Consider the following 20,292-nt stretch of genomic DNA (forward strand, 5'->3'; position numbering starts at 1 on the left):
TCTTGATACCCAAATCTGATCACATGAGGAAACAAAATCGCAGGACAGTCTTACCTAGGAAGATGTATACAGACATCCCCAGCCGACTGTTGGCGAACTGAAATCAGCGACATCTTCAAGACTACGCTTGTGACCAAGTGAATTCCACGGCACAGGGTTTAGCCAAGTGTTAACCAGTTTCAGTGTTAACCCAGAAAACTGGCAGATTAAAAGAAAGCCGTGACTACCAGAGTCGATGCAACAAGGTATTCATTGTTAAGTTTATGTTTGTAAGCGACAAAGCGGGAAAGGGTCTGTGCAGAGGCCTACTGTGCGCACGTGCGTGACTTAATAGTGAAATGCTTGGGAGTGCAGCATGCTAGAGCCACCACAGTGGATTTTCTTCTTGGTGTTTGTTTGTATTGGTTTGTATTTAGTCTCACTCTGTAGCCCAGGCCAGCCTGGGACTCATCATCATGGAGCCCAAGCGGGCTTTGAACTCACAAGTCCTGCGATTAGAGATGTGAGCCGCCAGCCCTGGTTCTATTACAACCTCTAATCTGCCTTGGACTGGGGTGGGTGGGGCTCCTCGTTCAGTCTTAAGTCAAGGAGAGAATGACTGAGAGATGCTCATTTCTCCCCAGATCGCCAGGAATGTGGCAGAAATAGCACCTTCCCATCTTAACTCCTAAAACTCCTGCCTGGCCTTTGAGCTCTGAACATAAGCGACCCAAGGAAGCAACGTACCAAAGATACATCAGCTCCCACCAGCCTAGACCCCCAGGTCCCCGGAAGCAGGAAGAGTCAGCAGCAACCCTTTCTACCAAGTGCGCTTTGCCTGAGCAAGAAATAAACTATTAGGTTCAGTCACGAGAATTTCACAAAGAGGTTCCTTGAAGAGTAGTGCCATTAACAAATCTCTAATAGTGTTCACTTAGCCACAGGACAGCCGCAAGACCCAGTAACTGGCTTGTGACCGTGTCATTGCTCTTAGACTATTCGTAAACTTAGTAGGATCCCAGTGCTTCCCCTACAGTTCTGAAGCCCTGATGTTGCTGTGCTTACTCTCCTCCCTCCTCCTCTTCCCCCCACCCCTGCTTCAGACTCGGGAAAGAAAAGATTTGCAGTATTTATAAAAGCAAGTGTTTTCTTATGTAACAGCAAGAACACAGGGAACGTTTTCTTCTGTGTGTCCTGAGTCATTGTAAAACAGCACCTGTTAGGCTGCTGCGAGCTTGATGCGGGCACACGTAAACAGATGGTGCAGGAGAGAGGCGTAAACAGAGGGCGTGCCTGAGCGCAGAGGCGACGGCTGACACCAGTGCAGATCCCGAACACTGGGGAGGAGACTCTTTAATAAACAGAGATGCTTTTCTTACTGGAGAAAAATGAGTTGAGTTTCTGCCTCATGCCACACACAAAAAGCAATTCCTTGCGCATTTAAGATCTAAATGCCAAAGGTAAGATATGCAGACCTTCAGATGAATGGCATCATTGTGATGTGAGGGTCTGGAAGTATTTCCTATAGAAGACACTAAAAACAATAACCATAAAGGCAAATAAGTTTGATAAGTTCAACCATCTCAGAATTCTGGCTTATAAAACATTGCAGGGGCTGGAGAAATGACTCAGCAGTTAAGAGGACCCAGGATCAGTTCTCAGTACACCGTGATGGCTTACAACCACCTGCAACTCTAGTTGCAGAGGATCTATACCTTCCTCTGGCCTCTGAAGACTCCAGGCAGATACTGGGTATGCATGCATACATGAAGGCAGACACTCCTGCACATAAATTGAATACAAATAAAAATTAAACAAACCAAACCATTGTAAAGAAAATGCCCGTTTTCTTTAATGAGATTATATCTGATAATGGGTTTCTATCCAGAGTTTTTAAAATATATGAAAAAAGATTTTTTTTTTTTTAGAAACACAGATTGCTGCAAAGGAATATGGCCAAGGTATTTAAATAGCAGTGGAGAAGCATAAAATGAAAAACAACATCATTATCAATTAGGAAAAGGCAAATTAAGGTCCAGCAAGATTACATCAGGAACAGGGCTGACTGACAGAAAGTAGAATATTAGACTTGAGCACAATTCTGACATTGAGTAATGATACTGTTATCTTACTGTGACATCGAAGTGTATACTTGATAAATTTTGTGTTATGTGCCTTGGTACATGTATGTACATGCTTTATATAGTTTTCTATGTTAATCTTACTTTCATTTCTTGTTGCTGTGTTAAAATAATCTGACAAAAGTGACTTAAAGGAGAAAGGGCTTATTTTTATGTCACTGTCCAATGTGCAGTCCATCATGGCAGAGAAATCAAGGCAGTAGGAGCTTGAAGCCACTGTCAGGTCCCATGTATAGTTGGCAGTAGATGCATGGTTGCTAATGCAGCTCACTTTCTCCATTTTATGCCATCTATTTATTCTTGTTGTTGTTTTAAGCACTAATGGTCTGTGCTGGTCTGTGGGGATCCCTGCTGGTCTGTGATTGTCTGTGGGGATCCCTGCTGGTCTGTGCTGGTCTGTGGGGATCCCTGCTGGTCTGTGCTGGTCTGTGGGGATCCCTGCTGGTCTGTGCTGGTCTGTGGGGATCCCTGCTGGTCTATGCTGGTCTATCATGTCCACTGCTGGTCTGTGCTGGTCTGTGGGGATCCCTGCTGGTCTATGCTGGTCTATCATGTTCACTGCTGGTCTATGCTGGTCTGTGCTGGTCTATCATGTTCACTGCTGGTCTATGCTGGTCTGTGCTGGTTTGTGCTGGTCTGTGGTGATCACTGCTGGTCTGTGCTGGTCTGTGGGGATCACTGCTGGTCTGTGCTGGTCTGTGGGGATCACTGCTGGTCTGTGCTGGTCTGTGGGGATCACTGCTGGTCTGTGCTGGTCTGTGGGGATCACTGCTGGTCTGTGCTGGTCTGTGGTGATCACTGCTGGTCTGTGCCGGTCTGTGCTAGTCTGTGGTGATCACTGCTGGTCTGTGCTGGTCTGTGGGGATCACTGCTGGTCTGTGCTGGTCTATCATGTTCACTGCTGGTCTATGCTGGTCTGTGCCGGTTTGTGCTAGTCTGTGGTGATCACTGCTGGTCTATGCTGGTCTGTGCCGGTTTGTGCTAGTCTGTGGTGATCACTGCTGGTCTATGCTGGTCTGTGCCGGTTTGTGCTAGTCTGTGGTGATCACTGCTGCTTTGTGTGCATACCCATGCATGTGGAAACCAGAAGACAACCTCAAATGTTATTCCTATCTTACATTTTAAGAAGGTTTATTCACTGGGACCTAGTGGGAACCATTAATTAGGCTAGGCTAGTCAGCTGGTGAGCTTCAGGAATCCACTTGTCTTCACCCCACTAGCACCGGAGTTACATGTGTGCGGCACTGTGCCCAGCTTTTTGGTAGGTACTAGAGGTAGAACCCAGGTCTTCATGCTAGTGCAGCAGGTACTTTCTGACTGAGCCATCTCCCCACGCTGTGTTAGCTATTTTGATGCCCTCTCTACCTCCCTTTTGATGAAACAAGGGCTATCCATTCATTTCCTCATTTTAAATTTCAAATGAGCTGTCAGTTAAAATTGACAGAATTAATTTTTCAGTCAGGTAAAGTGAGACTATTCAATATTCATGGAGTTCACCGCAGACACCTGAGAGAAAGGCCAGGTGTGCCTGGAAGAGCTCTTGGGTTACAGTGAGAAGCTGTGTGTCACTGTGAGGGAGAGGTACTCATGACCTGGTGGAGAATGCGGGGGCACGATGGTGTCCTCTCCAGAGGAGAGCCTGTTTTCCAGCCACAAGAAGGAGGCAGCGCTGGGGTGAACTGTGTGAGCTGTGGTCCTCTGTGCCACTGAGGCGTGTGGGTGGCTTTCAGTGCCATCTCTGCAGAGACAAACTAGTGAGTCAGGTCACAACCAAGGAGTCAGAGACCAGTTTGTCCATGTATGTGAAATGGCTGCAGTTCTGGGCCATTCGTCAGCAGTTTTATTTCGCGTTGAGAGAGATTTTGAAGAAGCAATTGGAAGTCTTCAAAATTTTGGATAGCCATAGCTTCTAAGCCCCTTCCTGTGCTGAAAGAGTCAGACACAGAACGCAGCTGCCCCATCCCAAGCAGGCCAAGGTGGTATAGAGGACTATGGACCTTCTCTGAGAGTCATAGAATGTGAGAAACAGTAGAAGAAGGTGGGTGGTGAATTACTCAACTGAGAACAGAACTGGTGACTGTTGTGGAGTCAATCAGCTCTCCTGAGGCAGAGCCCGAGGCAGGGATCCTGCGCCTGTGGCTGGAGGAGGACAGCGGGGTGGAGAGGAGAACCTGTACGTGAATGACTGAAGTAGAGAGGGAAAAAGAAGCCAAGGGAGGATATGGCCTCTGAGAGGTCTTGGCCCTAAGCATAGCGTGTTGAAGGAGCGGCAGCAGGCCGCTTCCCGCCACCCAGCTCCCGCAGGCTAGCTTTATACCCGAAATAATTACACGGAAACTGTATTCTTTTGAACACTGCCTGGCCCATTCGTTCCAGCCTCTTATTGGCTAGCTCTTACATATTGATCTAACCCATTTCTAATATTCTGTGTAGCACATGAGCTGGCTTACCAGGAAAGATCTTAACCTGCGTCTGTCTGAAGTGGGAGAATCATGGCGACTCACTGACTCGGCTTCTTTCTCCCAGCATTCTGTTCTGTTTACTCCGCCTACCTAAATTCTACCCTAACAGAGGCCAAACAGTTTCTTTATTAATTAACCAATGAAAGCAACAGATAGAAAGATGACCCTCCTCCATCAATAGCGGAGTGAGGGGAGTTTGGGAGGCATGGCCCGTGAGCAGGTTCTGACCAATAAGACAATAGCTTATGGTGCAGTGGGAAGCTTCTAGGAAGGCTGCTTAAAGATGGAAGAAGTCAGGGCAGGCTGGTAGCTCAGTGGGTGAAGAAGGCACTTGACATGCAAGCCTGGAGAACCCACAAAAAGGTGAAGAGGAGAACTGATAAGCTGTCCTCTGTCCCCCACATATGCACCATGCCACGTACGTGTCCACCCATACAGGTCAGAGACTCACATGCGATAATAATAAATAAAAATTAATAAAGATAAAGATGTAGGAAGTGGGAGGTTTTGTCCATTCACCTTTCCTCCTCCTGCCTTCTCTTTCTTAGTCTGTACTTTGGCCATGGGGTTACAGGACCAGAAGATGATGTTTGTCCTTGAACATGAAGCCATGTGCTAAAAATAAATAAATGAAAAGAAATCTGAGTCCCTGGTGACCACAGAGCCACCAATTCCCAACTTTAGTAAAGCTTCACTTATTTAGCTAAAACAGAAGCACAGTTCTATTTCATTTCATCCTCTTTGTTTTCATCCCTGGTAACATGAAAGCTGTTCCCATGGGCACCATGAGACAGGACATATGCATAGAGATTCCTGGGCAGACTGGTAGCCACGCTGATCACCAGCAAAGACAGGGTGCCGCTCTAATGCTTCTCTTTTCTACTGCCCAGACTTGTAAATAAGGAGCAAAAAAGACTTTTGTGGTTTTCTTTATATAGTTGAGAGCCTTATATCGAAACTGTATATATACTAATTTTAATTTTTACTTACCCCAAATCTGTTGTTTTAGATTTTCTGTCCCTTAAAATGCTGCTTTGGAGCACTCAGTCTGAAATGGAATGTCTTCATCAGACCCCTCGCCTCACGGCTCAGGGAGCTATTTGGAAGAGGAGGCGGAAAGTTTCTAAGGGCCAGAGGGGATGGATGGCACCAAGGCAACAGTGTACTCCGGACACAGCAGGAATGACACACACACACATGGACTCATGGAGACTGTGGCAGCATGGGCAGGGCCTGCACAGGTTCAAGCCAGGCAGGGTTCCAATGCTAAAAGGAGAAAATAGACATGAGCTCCCAGTCATAAACAGGAAGTTACCTCCAATTGACAACCACTTGCAGATGAAGCATTTGTTTCTTACAGTGGAGTCTAACTGGGTATACAAACCATACCTAAGGTCAGGCCACATGCCCAGCAGTAGATGTTGGTAGAAAACGAACTCAGTGATAATTTTGTAGATTTTTTTCTTTCATATTGCTTTGTTTGAGTATTTATTTATTTTATCTTTCTGGCCTTTTGCTTGTATATTATGGTTTCCAAATTTGTATCTTTATGGGTCTTGTTTTTGTGTGTGTACATACCTGTATTTCTCTGTGTGTGTGTGTGTGTGTGTGTGTGTATTTCTTGTGCCTTTTATTTGCTTTTATTATTCTGTTTTATTTTTTAATTTACTAACTTGTTTTCTAACGAGAGAAAGAGAAGGCATGTAGTCGGATGTGTGGAGAGGTCGGGAGGATCTGGGAGGAAATGAGGAAGGGGGAAAGCAAGAACAGACGTATTTATGAAAAAATATTTTTAATTAAAATGCTGTTTGACAAAAACAAATTAAAAATATTTTATATTCTCTTGTGCAAGCCTCCATTCTCTTGAATTCTGAGAAAGTCAGCATGCAACATGTATGTATGTGGACTTGTAACGAAATAATAAAAATTAAAACAATACCACACCAGCGACCATGGAACTTAGTGGATACAGACATAAATATGGACATGGAAGACGTCCCTGATTCCTCTGATGTTGTTGATTTCTCCCCTCCTGTGGTTCCCACTTCTTCCCATTGCTTTGCTAAGCCACTTTGAGCATGAAGGCTGTACATAATAATAGCGCAAGTCATGGTCCATTAATATAAAGAAACAGGTCTCAACCAGAGGCAGTTTTGCCACCTAGGGGACATGTAGCAATGTGTAGAGATAATTTTGCATGTCACAACTGGGTGGGCATATATGGATAGAGCCTGAGGATGCTAATATGTGTCCCAGAATGCATAAGGCAGCCCAAGGACGGAGGATCATCTAGCTCAGGGTGTGGGCGGTGCAGAGGCTGAAACGTCTGTGTAAGAGCACCCACTGCATTTTAGCAGTTCGGTTGTCTGATCGTCATTAAAAACACTTCGATTTTACTTTAAGGATATTAATTGATTTCTTCATTTTCCATCCATCTTGAAAAGAGCTCAAGTGAGCTTCGTCTCCCACCCCCAATGACCTAGTTAACACTCTCCCTAGTTGGCAGCTTATTAGCTCCTGGTAGACAAGAGCTAATGGAAGGCTGATGCTTAACCAAGATGCACATTTCAGGGTTGCCTCCTGGGGTGCTGTGACTTAATACTCAGGAGTTGAACACATTTATAATCTAAACCCAATGGATTCTTTGAAGGCAGCGTTTTCGAGGACTAACACATGGAGAAGAGCTGGTCCACGTGTTGGCCCTTATCAACCTTAAAGATAGACTCAACAAGTTAAAACTCTCAGGCTAGCATAAACACTGTGAAAATGAGCATGTTTTATAAAAGGGAGCTACATAACATGATCTTTTTTTAAATCCTGTTTTGCTCTGAGAAAGAGGACTGTGAAAGTGATGTCCCTGGCTTTGTTCCTGGGGAGAGAAGGTGTGTACTGTGAGGTGCACAGTTTGGAGGTAGAGATGGGGTCCTCAGGTGAGATGACCCACTGGGGCACGTGGTTAAGATAACCCGCAAGACTGGGCTCTGTGCACTCACTCATTCTGTTTGCTTGCTGGGTTAGTGACTTCTTAGTGCTATGACTGAGGATTTGGCTGAAACAAAGGAGGAAAAACTTACTTTTAGCCTTGGGTCCCAGAGGGTTCAGTCTGTGGCTGCTTGGCTCTATTGAGTCTGAGCCCCATGGTACAGACAGAGTATAAGACAGAGAATGCTCACCCAAGGCAGGGAACAAGGTACAAAAGGGTCAGGCATAAACATCCCGCCCCACCCCAGCCCCTAGTTACCTACTTCCTCCAGCTAAGTCTCCCCTCCTACAGTTTCCACAACCTTCCAAAACAGTGCCACCAACTAGGAGCCAACACGTGAGTCTGTGAGGGATGTTTCACACTCACCATAGCAACTGTCCCAGAATCAGAAGCTTCTGTGATCCAGCTCTGGAACAATACCCTGCAGCAGATCCATTGACTCTGGCTTTATCACCACACCCCCAATGTATTGATCTCCATAGAGTGGAAGGCATTGGTGAAGGGCTGCAGGAAACAAAGGGAAGACTCTCTGTGCCAGTAAAACATGAATTACCTCAGGTTGGGAAGAGGGCCGCTCAGGCCAGAGATCAAGACAAAAGAGACCAGTAAGAGAGAAACAGTGGGGCTGAGAACAGGACCAGGGGCCTAGACACAGGATGCTGCTGGGAATGGGACACCACATGACCAAAGCCTGAAAGGAGTGAGGCTCGAAGACTCCACTGTGCAGACCGTAAGTGGGAATGAGGAAGCTGTCAATTAGGAGGGCAGCTCAGGGCAGGGAAGGGGCAGCTGAGTTCAGCAGTGAGAAGGATGAGGGAAAAAGCAAATGGCGGCAGAATAGTTAGGATGAGTGAAGCACCTCAGTCAGAGCACTGCTGCTGTGGGGACAGGTAAGGGAGGGAGAAGCAGAGAAGTCTAGGAGGACAAGGACAAACAGGTAAAACCAGATGTGAGTAACTCATCGATTCGAAATTCTTATCAACATCTGATGCAGTTGTGTAAAGTTTTAACCTGAGCTATTTTACCAGATCGTGTGTGTGCATGCGAGCGTGCACATGTGTGTGTACGTGTGTGTATGTGCAGAAGGTGTGGGTGTGTTGATTTCACTTCCTTTGCTATGATAAAAAAAAAAAACCCTTGAGATAAATACTCTAAGGAAAGAAATGTATTTTAGCACACAATTCTGAAAGGTTACAGCCCATCATTGTGGGGATGTCGAGGCAGCAGGAACTTGAAGCAGCCATTCACATCCACAAGAGCAGAGAGAATGCATACCTGCATGCCTGCCAGCTTAGCTGACTCTCCTCCTTGCCATTCAGTCTTGGGAGGGAATAGCCCATGAAATGATGACACTCACATTCAGGGTAGCTCTTCCAACCTCAATCAACTCAGTTAAGACACACTCATGTCCACAGGCCAATCAATCTAGACATTCCTTCACTGAGCCTTTTTTTCCAGGTCATCCTAGATTGTGTCAAGTTGACCGTTAAAACCGACCCTCACAGTGGGTGTGTATATGAACGTGTGAGTGTCATACATGTACATATATGTGTGCTGATGCCCACTTCTGAATGCACATTTGTGTCTGTGTGTGTGGAGGCCAGAGGACATCAGGAGCCCTGCTCTATCTTTCTCCATCTTGTTCCCTTGAGACAGAGTCCCTCACTAAACCTGGAGCTAGGCTGGTAGACAGCAAGCCCCAGCAATCCTCTTGTCTTCCCTACTACCACCACTGGAACTGCAGGCATGCACAGCTACAAACCTCTTGTGTGTGTGTGAGTGTGTGTGTGTGTGTGTGTGTGTTGGCGGTGGTGCTGGGAATTTTGACTCAGGTCCTCACACTTAGACAGCAAGCATTCTTACCCATGGAACCATCTCCCCAGCCCTAGAGTTCATTTTAACAGGATGTTGGGTGCTATGGGACAATGGTTTTACCCTGTAAAGATTTGTTTCTTGTACTTGTTTAATAAAATGCTGATTGGCCAGTAGCCAGACAGGAAGTATAGTCAGGGCAACCAGGCAGGAAGTAGAGATGGGACAAGGAGAACAAGAGAATTCTGGGAAGAAGAAAGACTCAGTCTGCAGCCATCACCCAGATACAGAGGAAGCAGGATGAGAATGCCTCACTGAAAAAGGTACCAAGCCACGTGGCTAACACAGACAAGAATTATGAGCTAATATAAGCTATAAGAGTTAATAAGAAGCCTGAGCTAATAGGTCAACCAGTTTATGATTAATGTAGACCTCTGTGTGTTTCTTTGGGACTGAACAGCTGCAGGACTGGGTGGGACAGAAACCTCAATCAACAGTTGGGGAAACAAAACAAAATATTATAGACATCACTCTTACCTTGAGTTTAACCTGTGTCCCTGGGCCCTTGGTCTTAAGTGTACTGATTATAAAACATTAAAGATAGAATATATTTGAATACTACCTATGCAAAGACTTGTGCATATCCTCAAGAGGATACTGGAGGGTCTAGCTGTGCCCTCTCTGCTGTTGGCCTAGGTGTCCTTTCCATGTCTGCGTTGAAGACTCACTCCCCAATTCATGGCACTATTGGGAGGTGGTGGGATCTTTCGGAGCCGGGGCCTGGTGGAAGGAGGTTAGGTCATTGGGGACTTACTCTTAAAGGGAATATTAGGACCTCAGCCCCTCCTCTTCCTCTTATTTGTGAGCTGAGCATCCCACTCCACTGTGAGCTCCTGGTGATGTGCTGCTTCACCATAGACCATGGTGCCCAGCAGCCATGGACTGAAAACGGGAGCCCAAACCATTCTTTCCTCCTTACAGGTGGATTTCTCTCAGGTATTTGCCACAAGGATGGAGAACTGACTCTCCCAGAGTACCTGCCCATCACAGTATCCATCACAGTGATAAATGTGTGAACTGCTCTTTAAGTGTTTGCTTATAAAATGATCATTTATGGGGTATCTGATATGATCCAGGGCTATGGTAAATTTACCTAAGTTCAGAGATATTTGCTCTAATTAAGGATTTATTATTTTTAAAATTACACACATGTGGGGAAGAAGGTATGTCCATGTTGAATGTAGGTGCCCACAGGGGCATGGGAGCCGCCTGGAGCTGAAGTTACAGGTTGTGAACACCCTACATGAGTGATGGGAACTGAACTCAGGTCCTCTGTATAAACAATACATTCACTTAACCACCAAGCCAACTCTCACTGTAATTAAAACAGATGTATTTCCTGTCTGTTAGGGTTTCTATTGCTGTGAAAAGACACCATGACCACGGCAACTCTTATAAAGAAAAACATTTAATTGGGGCTGGCTTACAGTTTCAGGGGTTTTGTTCATCATCATCATCATGGCAGGAAACATGGCGGCATGCAGGCAGACACGGTGCTGGAGAGGTAGCTTGTGAGTTCTACATTTGGATCTGCAGGCAGGAGAAGAGCCTGTGCCTCACACTGGTTGTAGCCTGAGCTTATAAAATCTCAAAGCCCACCTCTACAATGACACACTTCCTCCAGCAAGGCCACACCTCCTGGTCGTGAGACTCCCTGTGAGTCTATGAGGGCCATTCCTAATCAAACCCCACATTTTTATACTTATTTCAAGAAACTGACATCTAGTTTCATAAAATTAAAATAAGCATTTAGTAAAACTGGTGACAGCAACCTCATGGAAAAATATTTACATCTTTCAGCATTTGTCTATTGATACCAGTGCTATTGTCCCAATGGTCCCCTAATCCTCTCTGTTTTGGCCCTCAGGCATGCGCCAAGGCAATGACTACGGCACCCAGTACCGATCGGCAGTCTATCCCACCTCCAGTGCACAGATGGAAGCAGCCCTGAGATCCAAGGAGGAATACCAAAAGGTAGGACTCCCTAGCTTTGGCCTGCTCAGACCAGTGTGACCTGGGCCAGCTCGGTGTTCAAGGGAAGTTTGACTCTGTGTGATCATACTCCAAGGCATACATTTTAACCGTTTCTGCCAATCTCCAAGCAGAGCCATTGTCCCAAAGGAATGTGTGTAGTAAGAGTCCAAGAGTGGGCCTGTGGGTATTTGGTCTCAAAACCACCTCACTGCAGTGAATATGTGGTGCTTTCCCTCTGACAGAAACTGTTTAACTCACAGACATTGCTCTTCTGTGTTCTGGAGCTGGAATCTGGGATCAAGGTCGTGATGAGGAGGGCTTGGGGCCTGAGGGAAGAACCAGTCCAGGCTCTTTTTCCCTGTTGGTGTCACATGATCATCCCTGTATGTGCATCTCTGTGTTCAATCCTGCATTTATAAGGACACCGGTCCTGTTCAATTCAGGCTAACCCTAGTGACGTCATTTAACTTGATGACTTCTGTGAAGACCCAGCTCCATATAAGGTCATGTTCTAAGAGCTTAAGGCTCCAGTAGACCCTTTCTGGAAGACATAGATCAACCCATGACATACACTTTCCGTTGCCAGCAACAGTAAACTTAATTATAATAAAAGCATTTATCAGAAACATACATTACATCATGAAATAATTGTTCTCACTATTAATTTTTGTACTCTTTTAGAAAAATCTCCAGTAGAGATTTGGTTCTCTAAACAAAATCAAACTTGAGTTGCTTTCATTTTTAGAATTCTGTGATAATTCTCAAATCTTAATGAAGATATTTTCTGACTTAGCAGTGGCTACTCTGGTGCTGTAAATCATGTGGGCCGGCTGCCACAGTAGTAGAGGGGGTGCTGAGGAAGGCTGGGATGAGGCTTGCCTGTAGTTGAGGTGCATTGCCTCGTCAGTTCCACTGTGGTAGGAGATAGGGCTGAGGGAGCTACTGAGAGAGTTGGCTCCTCCCATCATGTGTCTAAGGCTGTGACATCAGCTTGGATGGTATGGTAGACAGTGTGGGACACAGTCCCTATGGCTGTTGTCCATACATGGTTCCCTCTGTGAATCTGGGCTGAATTTTGTGACATTTCTCATATTCTTTTATGGTGACTGCAACATCAAGAGATCTCCATTTTCAGGAACCAAAGTGTCTCATGATGTACCCATGAGTGTGAGGACGGAGCAATAAAGCTAACTACATAACTGTGCCTAGGTGACCATTATGATGTCCGTCTTAGCCCAAGTCCCAAGGTGGCAGAGCTCAAGGTGTGTGAGGGCTTGTGAGTGAGGACCTTCTGGGATGGTGGTTACCAGGAAACAGGATCAGGGGACAGGAGGAGTAGACGAGAGTAGGAGTAAGGCCCATGCTGGCCGCTGCCAAGAACAGATTGCTTGGGCCTCGTGAAATCACCTGTCATTCTTGGCAAGAAATATCTTTCCCTGGGAGCCATCATACATGGTGTCACCTTGCGCTTCTGGCTGTGGAGACTTCATCAAGAGGTATGTGGCATGAAGATGAGAGAGGCATTATCAGTTCATGGAGCTGCAGAAACTAAGAAGGGTCCCTGTAGGACAGGCCTCAGCAGCAAGGTCTGTGGGAAAGGGAAGAGACCTGATGGAGAAGGAGCTGGAATTAAGTGTGTGCATTCTAGTTTCATTTCTGTTGCTATGATACCATATCCTGACTAGAAGCAACTTCAGGGAGAAACAAGTTTATTTGCCTTACAATTCCAGGTTACGGCCTATCATTTCTGGAGAATCAAGGTGGGAACTTGAGTCAGCTAGCCATCTTACAGCAAACAGTACTGAGGGAGAGAAAATAAATGCATACATGCCACCTGCCTGTCTGTGCTTAGCTGCCTGTATCCTCTCTTCTACAGTTCAGGACCGCCCTGCCCAGGGAATGACACTGCCCACAGTGGGCTAGGCCTTCCCATATCGATGCCTTTAAGTCAGCCCCCCACAGGCATGCCCACAGGCCAGCCCAATGTAGATAATCCTTCACTGATACTCTCGTCCATGATGTATCAAATTGGCAATTACAGCTAGCCATCCCAGTGTGTAAGCAGCGCCAGAATCAGCATCATCCACAGTGTCCTCCTACCAGCTCTGCTCCCTAGTCAGGAAGGACTGCTAACTCCAAAGGCTCAAGGCCAATCCCACCAAGGGGCTCTCTGGGGTTGTGATGGAGCTGAGGAAGAAAAGCTTGAGGTGATTTCCCAGTAGGACTTCTTGTTGTGATTATGTAGTCCCATGGGAGATAGCTTTAGATACAAAAGTTATGAGCAGAGCTATGCACAATGCTTAAACAGCTTTATAGCAGAGGTAGTCACAGTAGGATCGCAGCCACAGAAAAGGGTGTTTACTGAATGCCAATCACTCTTCTAAGTCTGTATAAATGAAGTCTGTTACAAATCTTTGATTATCCATCCATATCTCTATCATCTATCTGCCATTTTGATATCTATCTTATCTATCTATCTATCTATCTATCTATCTATCTATCTATCTATCTATCTATCATCTGTCTGTCTGTCTGTCTGTCTGCCTGCCTGTCTGTCTATGTATCTATCATCATTATCTATCTATCATCTATCTACTATCTATGTGTAGATACACTTAGACACAGTGTGTATATCTATTTCTTTGCTGAAAATTGCATGTTTTGGTGTAGTTTTGGGACTTTGTTTCTACTTTGGGAGCTTGTGCGAATTTCTGCCCATTCTCTTTGTATAACTGTTAATTTCTATAACCCAACCCCAAATGAGTCAACCATTTGCCTATGAAAGGTGATACAATTAGCTTTCGCTCAGTAAAGAGTCAGTCTTTTCTTTTACATTTACCTTAAAAGTACTCTGGCTTCCCAAGGACCCCACGCCATCAAGGTTGGTTCTCAGATTTTCATCTTCCCCGCTGGCCTGACAGCAGCCCTGGATGGCCTTGCCTGTGTTTTATGTCAAGGATGACCTTGGACACATTTCTCTTAGGGGCATCAGTTCTTCACAGTGCCCTCCATTATTTTGCCCCAAATATGCAGACTTATTTTGAGAGCAGATTCTCCTTCTGTTCATTCCATGTGTGCTCTTTTCCCCTTCAGAGGCCGCCATTACAGCCTTCCATCCTGGCCATTGATCTCCGAGTCTGCGGGGACCCTTGCGTACTGACTATAATGTTGACTTCGGTTACTAATTTGATAGTCTCTGCTAGTTTGTCCCCCAGTGACCTGTAGGAACCGGCTTCTTCAGCAACTTCTCTCTATGTGGTGCTGGAGTAACTGCGTGCTTACCACAAAGCGGCCGTTTGAACATAAAATTAGCTGATTTTATCAGAGGGACCAATTGTTGAGCTAATTAGATGTGTAGGATGCTGAGGAGCCAGAAACCAAAAGTGATTTTCCCCTCCAAACTGTGGTTTTCTGCAAAGTTGGCTGGGCTGTCAATCCCGGCCCACTAGTAACCCGAAGAAGAATTTTTCTCACTTCTGGAGGCAGGAAGGTCCAAGAAGAATCAAACCTGCAGGAGTGAAACCAAAGCTTTATGCTGGATTTAATGACCTTGACAGGGCTTAGTTCTGCTAAGAGAACATAAAGCTACTTCATGTCTTGATGAGCCGAGGACATGTATGAGAATGTGGTCAGTGCCCTCATCTTTGAGGATGGCTTCTGTAGTCACTGCAGGTCCACCCTTTGGGCTCACCCTTCAGCACCGCTTAACCAGGTCACCGTGGTACATTAGTTGCTGTCCTCACTGCTGTGACCCAATGCTTGAGAAGAAGAAACTTGAGGGGGCAAGGGCTTGTTTTGGCCCACAGTTAGAGAGGATATAGCGCTCCACAGTGAGGAAGGTATGGTGATAGGACCTTGAGGAGGCCAGTCACACTGCCTACACAGTTACGAAAAGAGAGAACGAGACATGGGGTGCAGCTGAGGAACCTCAGTACCTGACACAAACCTCCTCCTCCTCCTTCTCTTCTTTTCTTCTTCTCCTCCTCCTTCTTTTTTTTTTTTTTTTTTTTTTTTTTTTTTTTTTTTTTTTTTTTGAGACAGGGTTCCTCTGTAGCTTTGGAGCACGTCCTGGAACTAGCTCTTGTAGACCAGGCTGGCCTTGAACTCACAGATATCCACCTGCCTCTGAGTGCTGGGATTAAAGGCGTGTGCCACCACCGCCTGGTTACCAAGCATTCAAATGCAGGAGCCTCTGGGAAGCTTTTCACATTCAAACCACAATCTCCGACTTCTGCCCCCAGATATAACTCCCATGTAGCCGCTTCTCTGTCACAGCTATAGTCACTGCCATCTGTTACTGGACCAAAGGACTTTTCATTTCTCCATTACTTTAACTGCCTTTACAGGGCAGCCACAGTGGCCATCATTTATATATCATCCAAATCACGTCCCTCTCTGGTGCCTGACTCTGCTATGTCCTCCTTTGAGGATGTCTGCGACCTAGTCATTAGCTTGGTCTACCAGACTCCAGACAGTCATTACCCTCTCTTCCCATAACACATCTGTAACTGCTAGTGACAGACCTCCTCAATGTGCCTACAGTGTCACATGGAATTCCTGCCCAAAACTCAGAGCCTTTGAATGAAGCTAGAGGATTTCTGGACATCTGGGGAGTCAGAGTGAGAAGCACAGACTTGGATAGGGGTGCCCTTTCAGGTACTCCTGTCTTGCCATCTTCATCTGGTTTTGCAAGGAGGTTGAAATGTGTGTGTCTATTCCCTCTACCTTCAAGAAACACCTAACTTAACAACTCCTGGAGGAAAGTGGCATAGCAAAGACAACCGTGAAATAATCCTAAAAGCTGGAAGAATGTCTGTGAAAGAAAAATATCTCTCTAAATCTCTCTTTTCCTCCTCCTCCTTCTCTTCCTCTGTCCCCTCCTTCCCTCTTTCATTCCTCTTTCTTCCTTTTCCTCCCCCTCCCACCCTCTCTATTCCCTTTGAAAATAACATTTGAAAGGTTGACAAGAATGTTCTAGTACTATCTTGGTTACTCTGTTTGAGTTTGAGTTAATTTCTCTGGGTAACAAATTTCTCCACATATTTGCAATAAGAACTAAGTGACTTTTATATAACTTCTTTTCTTTTTCCCCTTTCTTCCATTCAGCATGTGTATGTATGTGTTTGTGTATATGTGCGCGCGTGTGCGTGCGTGCGTGTGCACACACACGCACCCTACAGTGGCATTTACATCACACATGTAGTGATCCAGTATATGTAAGTTGAAGTTGAGTCTTTTAGTTTCTGGGCTTCTAAAATAGTTTTAATTGTGCCAGCTCAACACAGAAATCCATTCTATTCAATGATTATTCCAGAATGCCAGTACACCGGAGTACAGCCGGACTGGTGACACCCCCCTCCCCAGGAGGTGCACTCAGATCCTATGTGACTCCTTCCAGGCATCTGTAGGTTGAAAATGACTTATCTCTTTTCCTTCTTCAGTAAATTAATAAATTAATTACTCTATCAAATATTAATTATGTACTGATTAGCTGCCAGACTCATATTACAGTTGTTTTGAGCAGAGCTGTCTGGAGAAAGATCTTGGGGAAGTTGTTGTAACCAACCAGTCCCCATACAGTCACAGGTACCCTTCCCTGGAGAGAACTTCTTAGGACCTGTTCTGACACTTTCTGTTCTAAGCCAGCCTTTGTAGGGGCTCCCATTCATCTTTGTGCCCATTCATCTTGACTGCTAACATATGGTCTGCAAATATCTGTTGACCTAAATTTAAAGAGATCCAGGAGATGAACGAGTTTGTCTTATTATCGTCTGTTATTACGGGATGAATATTTCTGTTCTCTCTCCATTGAAACTCCTCAGCTAAACCCTTGCCCTCCCCTGGTGTGATAGTTTTTAATCCGAGTGATTTGGGTTCGATAAGGTCATAGGGTAGTGTCCCATGGTGGGATCAGTGACCTTATGAGAAAAGACACTAGACACTGGGGAGGCTCTTCTTTTTCTCTTTTTACTCCTGCATTCAGAGAAGTTATGGAAACACAATCTAACCATCTACAAGGCAGGAGAAGGGTCCTTGGAACACAACCTGCCTTACTACACCCTGCCTCCTACCAAAGTCCACAGTTGCGCTGTGCCTTTCTGTCTGAGGTATTTTTCCAGAGCAGACCGAGACAGCTGTGTTGTGTGTGCTCAGCTCCATGGAGGGATGGGAGGAATCATAGCCTTGGATGAGAACATCCATCTGGGGCCCTGGCTCTGCCTTCACCCACCATGACCTTGGATTAGTCTCTGAAGCCTCAGCTCCTGGTGTGAAGTATAGAGAAGACACACACTGAACATCTTCATAAATCTCAAGGGTTCTTAGCATTTTCCCTCCCGTTATGCCAAATAACCTTCACACCACACAAGGGCATGGGGCAAGAGCTATTCTCCTACCTCTGTTGCTAGGAAACCAAAGCCCAGAGGGGTGTATTCTCATTCCCAGAATAACCCCAATAGAAACTTTAGATAGTTCTGGTCACTTGACTCAGAATTCCATGTGTGTTTCAGCCATGTTGTGTGGCTAACAGCTGTGTGATCTGTCTAGCAGTTTATGAACATTGGGGTGTAATGGGGTGATTCTTGAGATGAGGTCACTAGCTGGGTCTGGGTCATCTTTTCTGCAGGCCTCAAATTCCAAACGTCTGTTAAAATAAAGGACTGAGAAATTGCCCCTTTGTCACAAAAATAGCAGGACCATTTCGTGTTCTTCATTCCCAGGGAAATGAGTAGGTTCCATGCCATTATATTCTCTCTGCTGCTATGTTTAAAACCCGTAGCACACCAGAGGATTCTACAGAAAGCCACCGCAACCACTGTGAGGGCCTGTGTAGATGTGGATGTCAGTAACTGTTTTACGGTTTGGGGATTTAGACAGCTCTTCACCTTAAAAACATTTTTTTTAACTTGTGCTATTGTCTACAGCACGAAGTTATGATTTAAAACGCCTGTGGACGCTCTTGAATAATTCATGCATTTACCTTAGGCTAAGAGAACCATCCTGTCTCTGTGCTCAGCACCGGAAACACAATTCCTGCTAGACTCCTTTTGGAGCTTTGAGCTTGTAATTATGGATAGTATTATGAACTCTAAATAGAAACTTGTGAAATAAATATTTTTGAAATGCCCATTTCTGTGATCCAAGCATCTGCATGCGTGTTTGTAGCCAAACAGAGGGCTAGCTCCTTAGCCTAATGGCTCACTGGCTTCTTGGTGATTATTTTCATTTCCACTTATTACTGCATGTTAGACTCCTGTGTGTGAGTACAGATTGCCCTTTCTTGCACTGTATTTAGAAATCTCTGCATTACCCCTGGGCATTTGTTCATTAATAGGGGGTGGGGAGAGGAAAAGCTTATAATAATGGGCTTTACGCATTAAACTGTGCACATCCACAATCAGGTCTGAAGGAAAACAAATCTGGTTTGTGTTACTGCCCCCTGGTGGCTATAGGTCTTCACTGCAGTGTCAAGGAAGCTGGTCTTCTGCAGGGGACTTTGGGCTTGCAGCGGCAGCTTCCTAGAGCTGCACAGACCTGGGCACCGCCAGGCAGTCCTTCACTCTTGATTGCTGCTTTGCATTCAGCAAGTCACAAACACCCGAGAATTTCCAGTGCAGGCCAGAGTGTTGGTAAAATACAGCAGTCTTGGCAGGGCTGGGGAGACATTTCACTTCAGTGAATGTACAAACACAAAAAAATCCTACCCAAACAGGGTGACATTTAAATGAATGAATATTGTCTGTGGGACCACCCCTACTCATCTTTCAAGGGCACCTAGTGACATGTTGACCCATCGTGACACTTTGGGGACTTCCAGGTAAACAATACTTTTAATTACCGTGTGTTTAAGGTGTGTTAGGAAAGCTTTGGGGACTGTTAGGAACCCATCTTTCTTGCTTAGGTGAAGATCCGAAAACGACAGAAACTCTCGCTCCTGCGTTCTGTGCTGGGCCCATCGTCTGACAGTCTGTGGGCATGTGTAGAGGGCAGCGTGGCTATCTATGTCCTTGATGAATGACCTTGTACTGTTAGCCTCTCTAAGCTTCGGCTTCCTGATACCTTTTAAAAATAGGATAACAGTAGCTGCCTCTTAGGAGGTTCTATGATCCATCCGGCGTGCTGTGTATGTAACATGTATGTCATGGCACAGGTGCTCGGGCAATGCCAGATTCTCCCTGCCCATCTCCTCACACCCCAGGACACCTCTCGCAGAGCCAGCCCCTTTCCACATTCCCATAACTCTCTGCTCGCAGCACTCGCTTCGTCAGACCCGTTATAAGAATTTCTGCGCTGTTTCTGCCTCTCGGTGATAAATGAGCTCTCCTTGGCGTTGCTTGCCTCTCCCTCCTCCCTGTGGCATTCCTTGGCACAAAGCAGGCACTCCGAGCACGCTGGTCCTGCGAATTAAACCCCAGTGCAAAATAACTCTGTGTAGCATTTCCCCAGCCTCCCACACATGCAATGGCTGTCGCCCATCAGATTAGGTGAGCACCTGTACCTTCTCCCCCTCGTCTCCAAGATCCCCTGGTCTGAGGTCTAGCAATGGGCTAGAAGCAGAGAGAAAAACAGGTCACTGGCGCCTGGCATTTTCCTAGCATTCATATAATCTCTTATCTTACCAGCGAAAATATGGGTTTATCATATTAATGTACACATATGTACTCATTCTGTGTAGAAGAAATGGAAAGTACTGGATTTTTTTTTTTTTTTGAATGCAGCAGTTCAGCTAAGATAGATCTATTTTAGGGACAAAGAGCCTTTGGGTTCAGACAGGTAGATTTATAAGCCTTGCCCCAGTTTAGTCTGTATAAAATGGCCTTTGGCATGATATGATCAGAGACCCCATGGGGAGGAAGAAGGGGACAGAGGGGCTCTTTCATTT

General features: G+C 45.6%; 1 protein-coding gene across 7 annotated transcripts in view; it reads left to right on the forward strand.

Moving 5' to 3' along the window:
- Positions 1–20,292, forward strand: part of Msra (methionine sulfoxide reductase A) — a 321,992-nt gene that overhangs the window by 224,710 nt on the left and 76,990 nt on the right. For all 7 annotated transcript variants that reach the window (XM_057786124.1, XM_057786125.1, XM_057786127.1 and 4 more), the window contains exon 5: positions 11,305–11,411. In XM_057786124.1, the coding sequence (XP_057642107.1) occupies positions 11,305–11,411 (107 nt within the window). The remainder of the gene's footprint in view (positions 1–11,304; positions 11,412–20,292) is intronic.

The sequence above is a fragment of the Chionomys nivalis genome, chromosome 12 (assembly GCF_950005125.1).
Source record: "Chionomys nivalis chromosome 12, mChiNiv1.1, whole genome shotgun sequence".
In the NCBI taxonomy this organism is placed as follows: Eukaryota; Metazoa; Chordata; class Mammalia; order Rodentia; family Cricetidae; genus Chionomys; species Chionomys nivalis.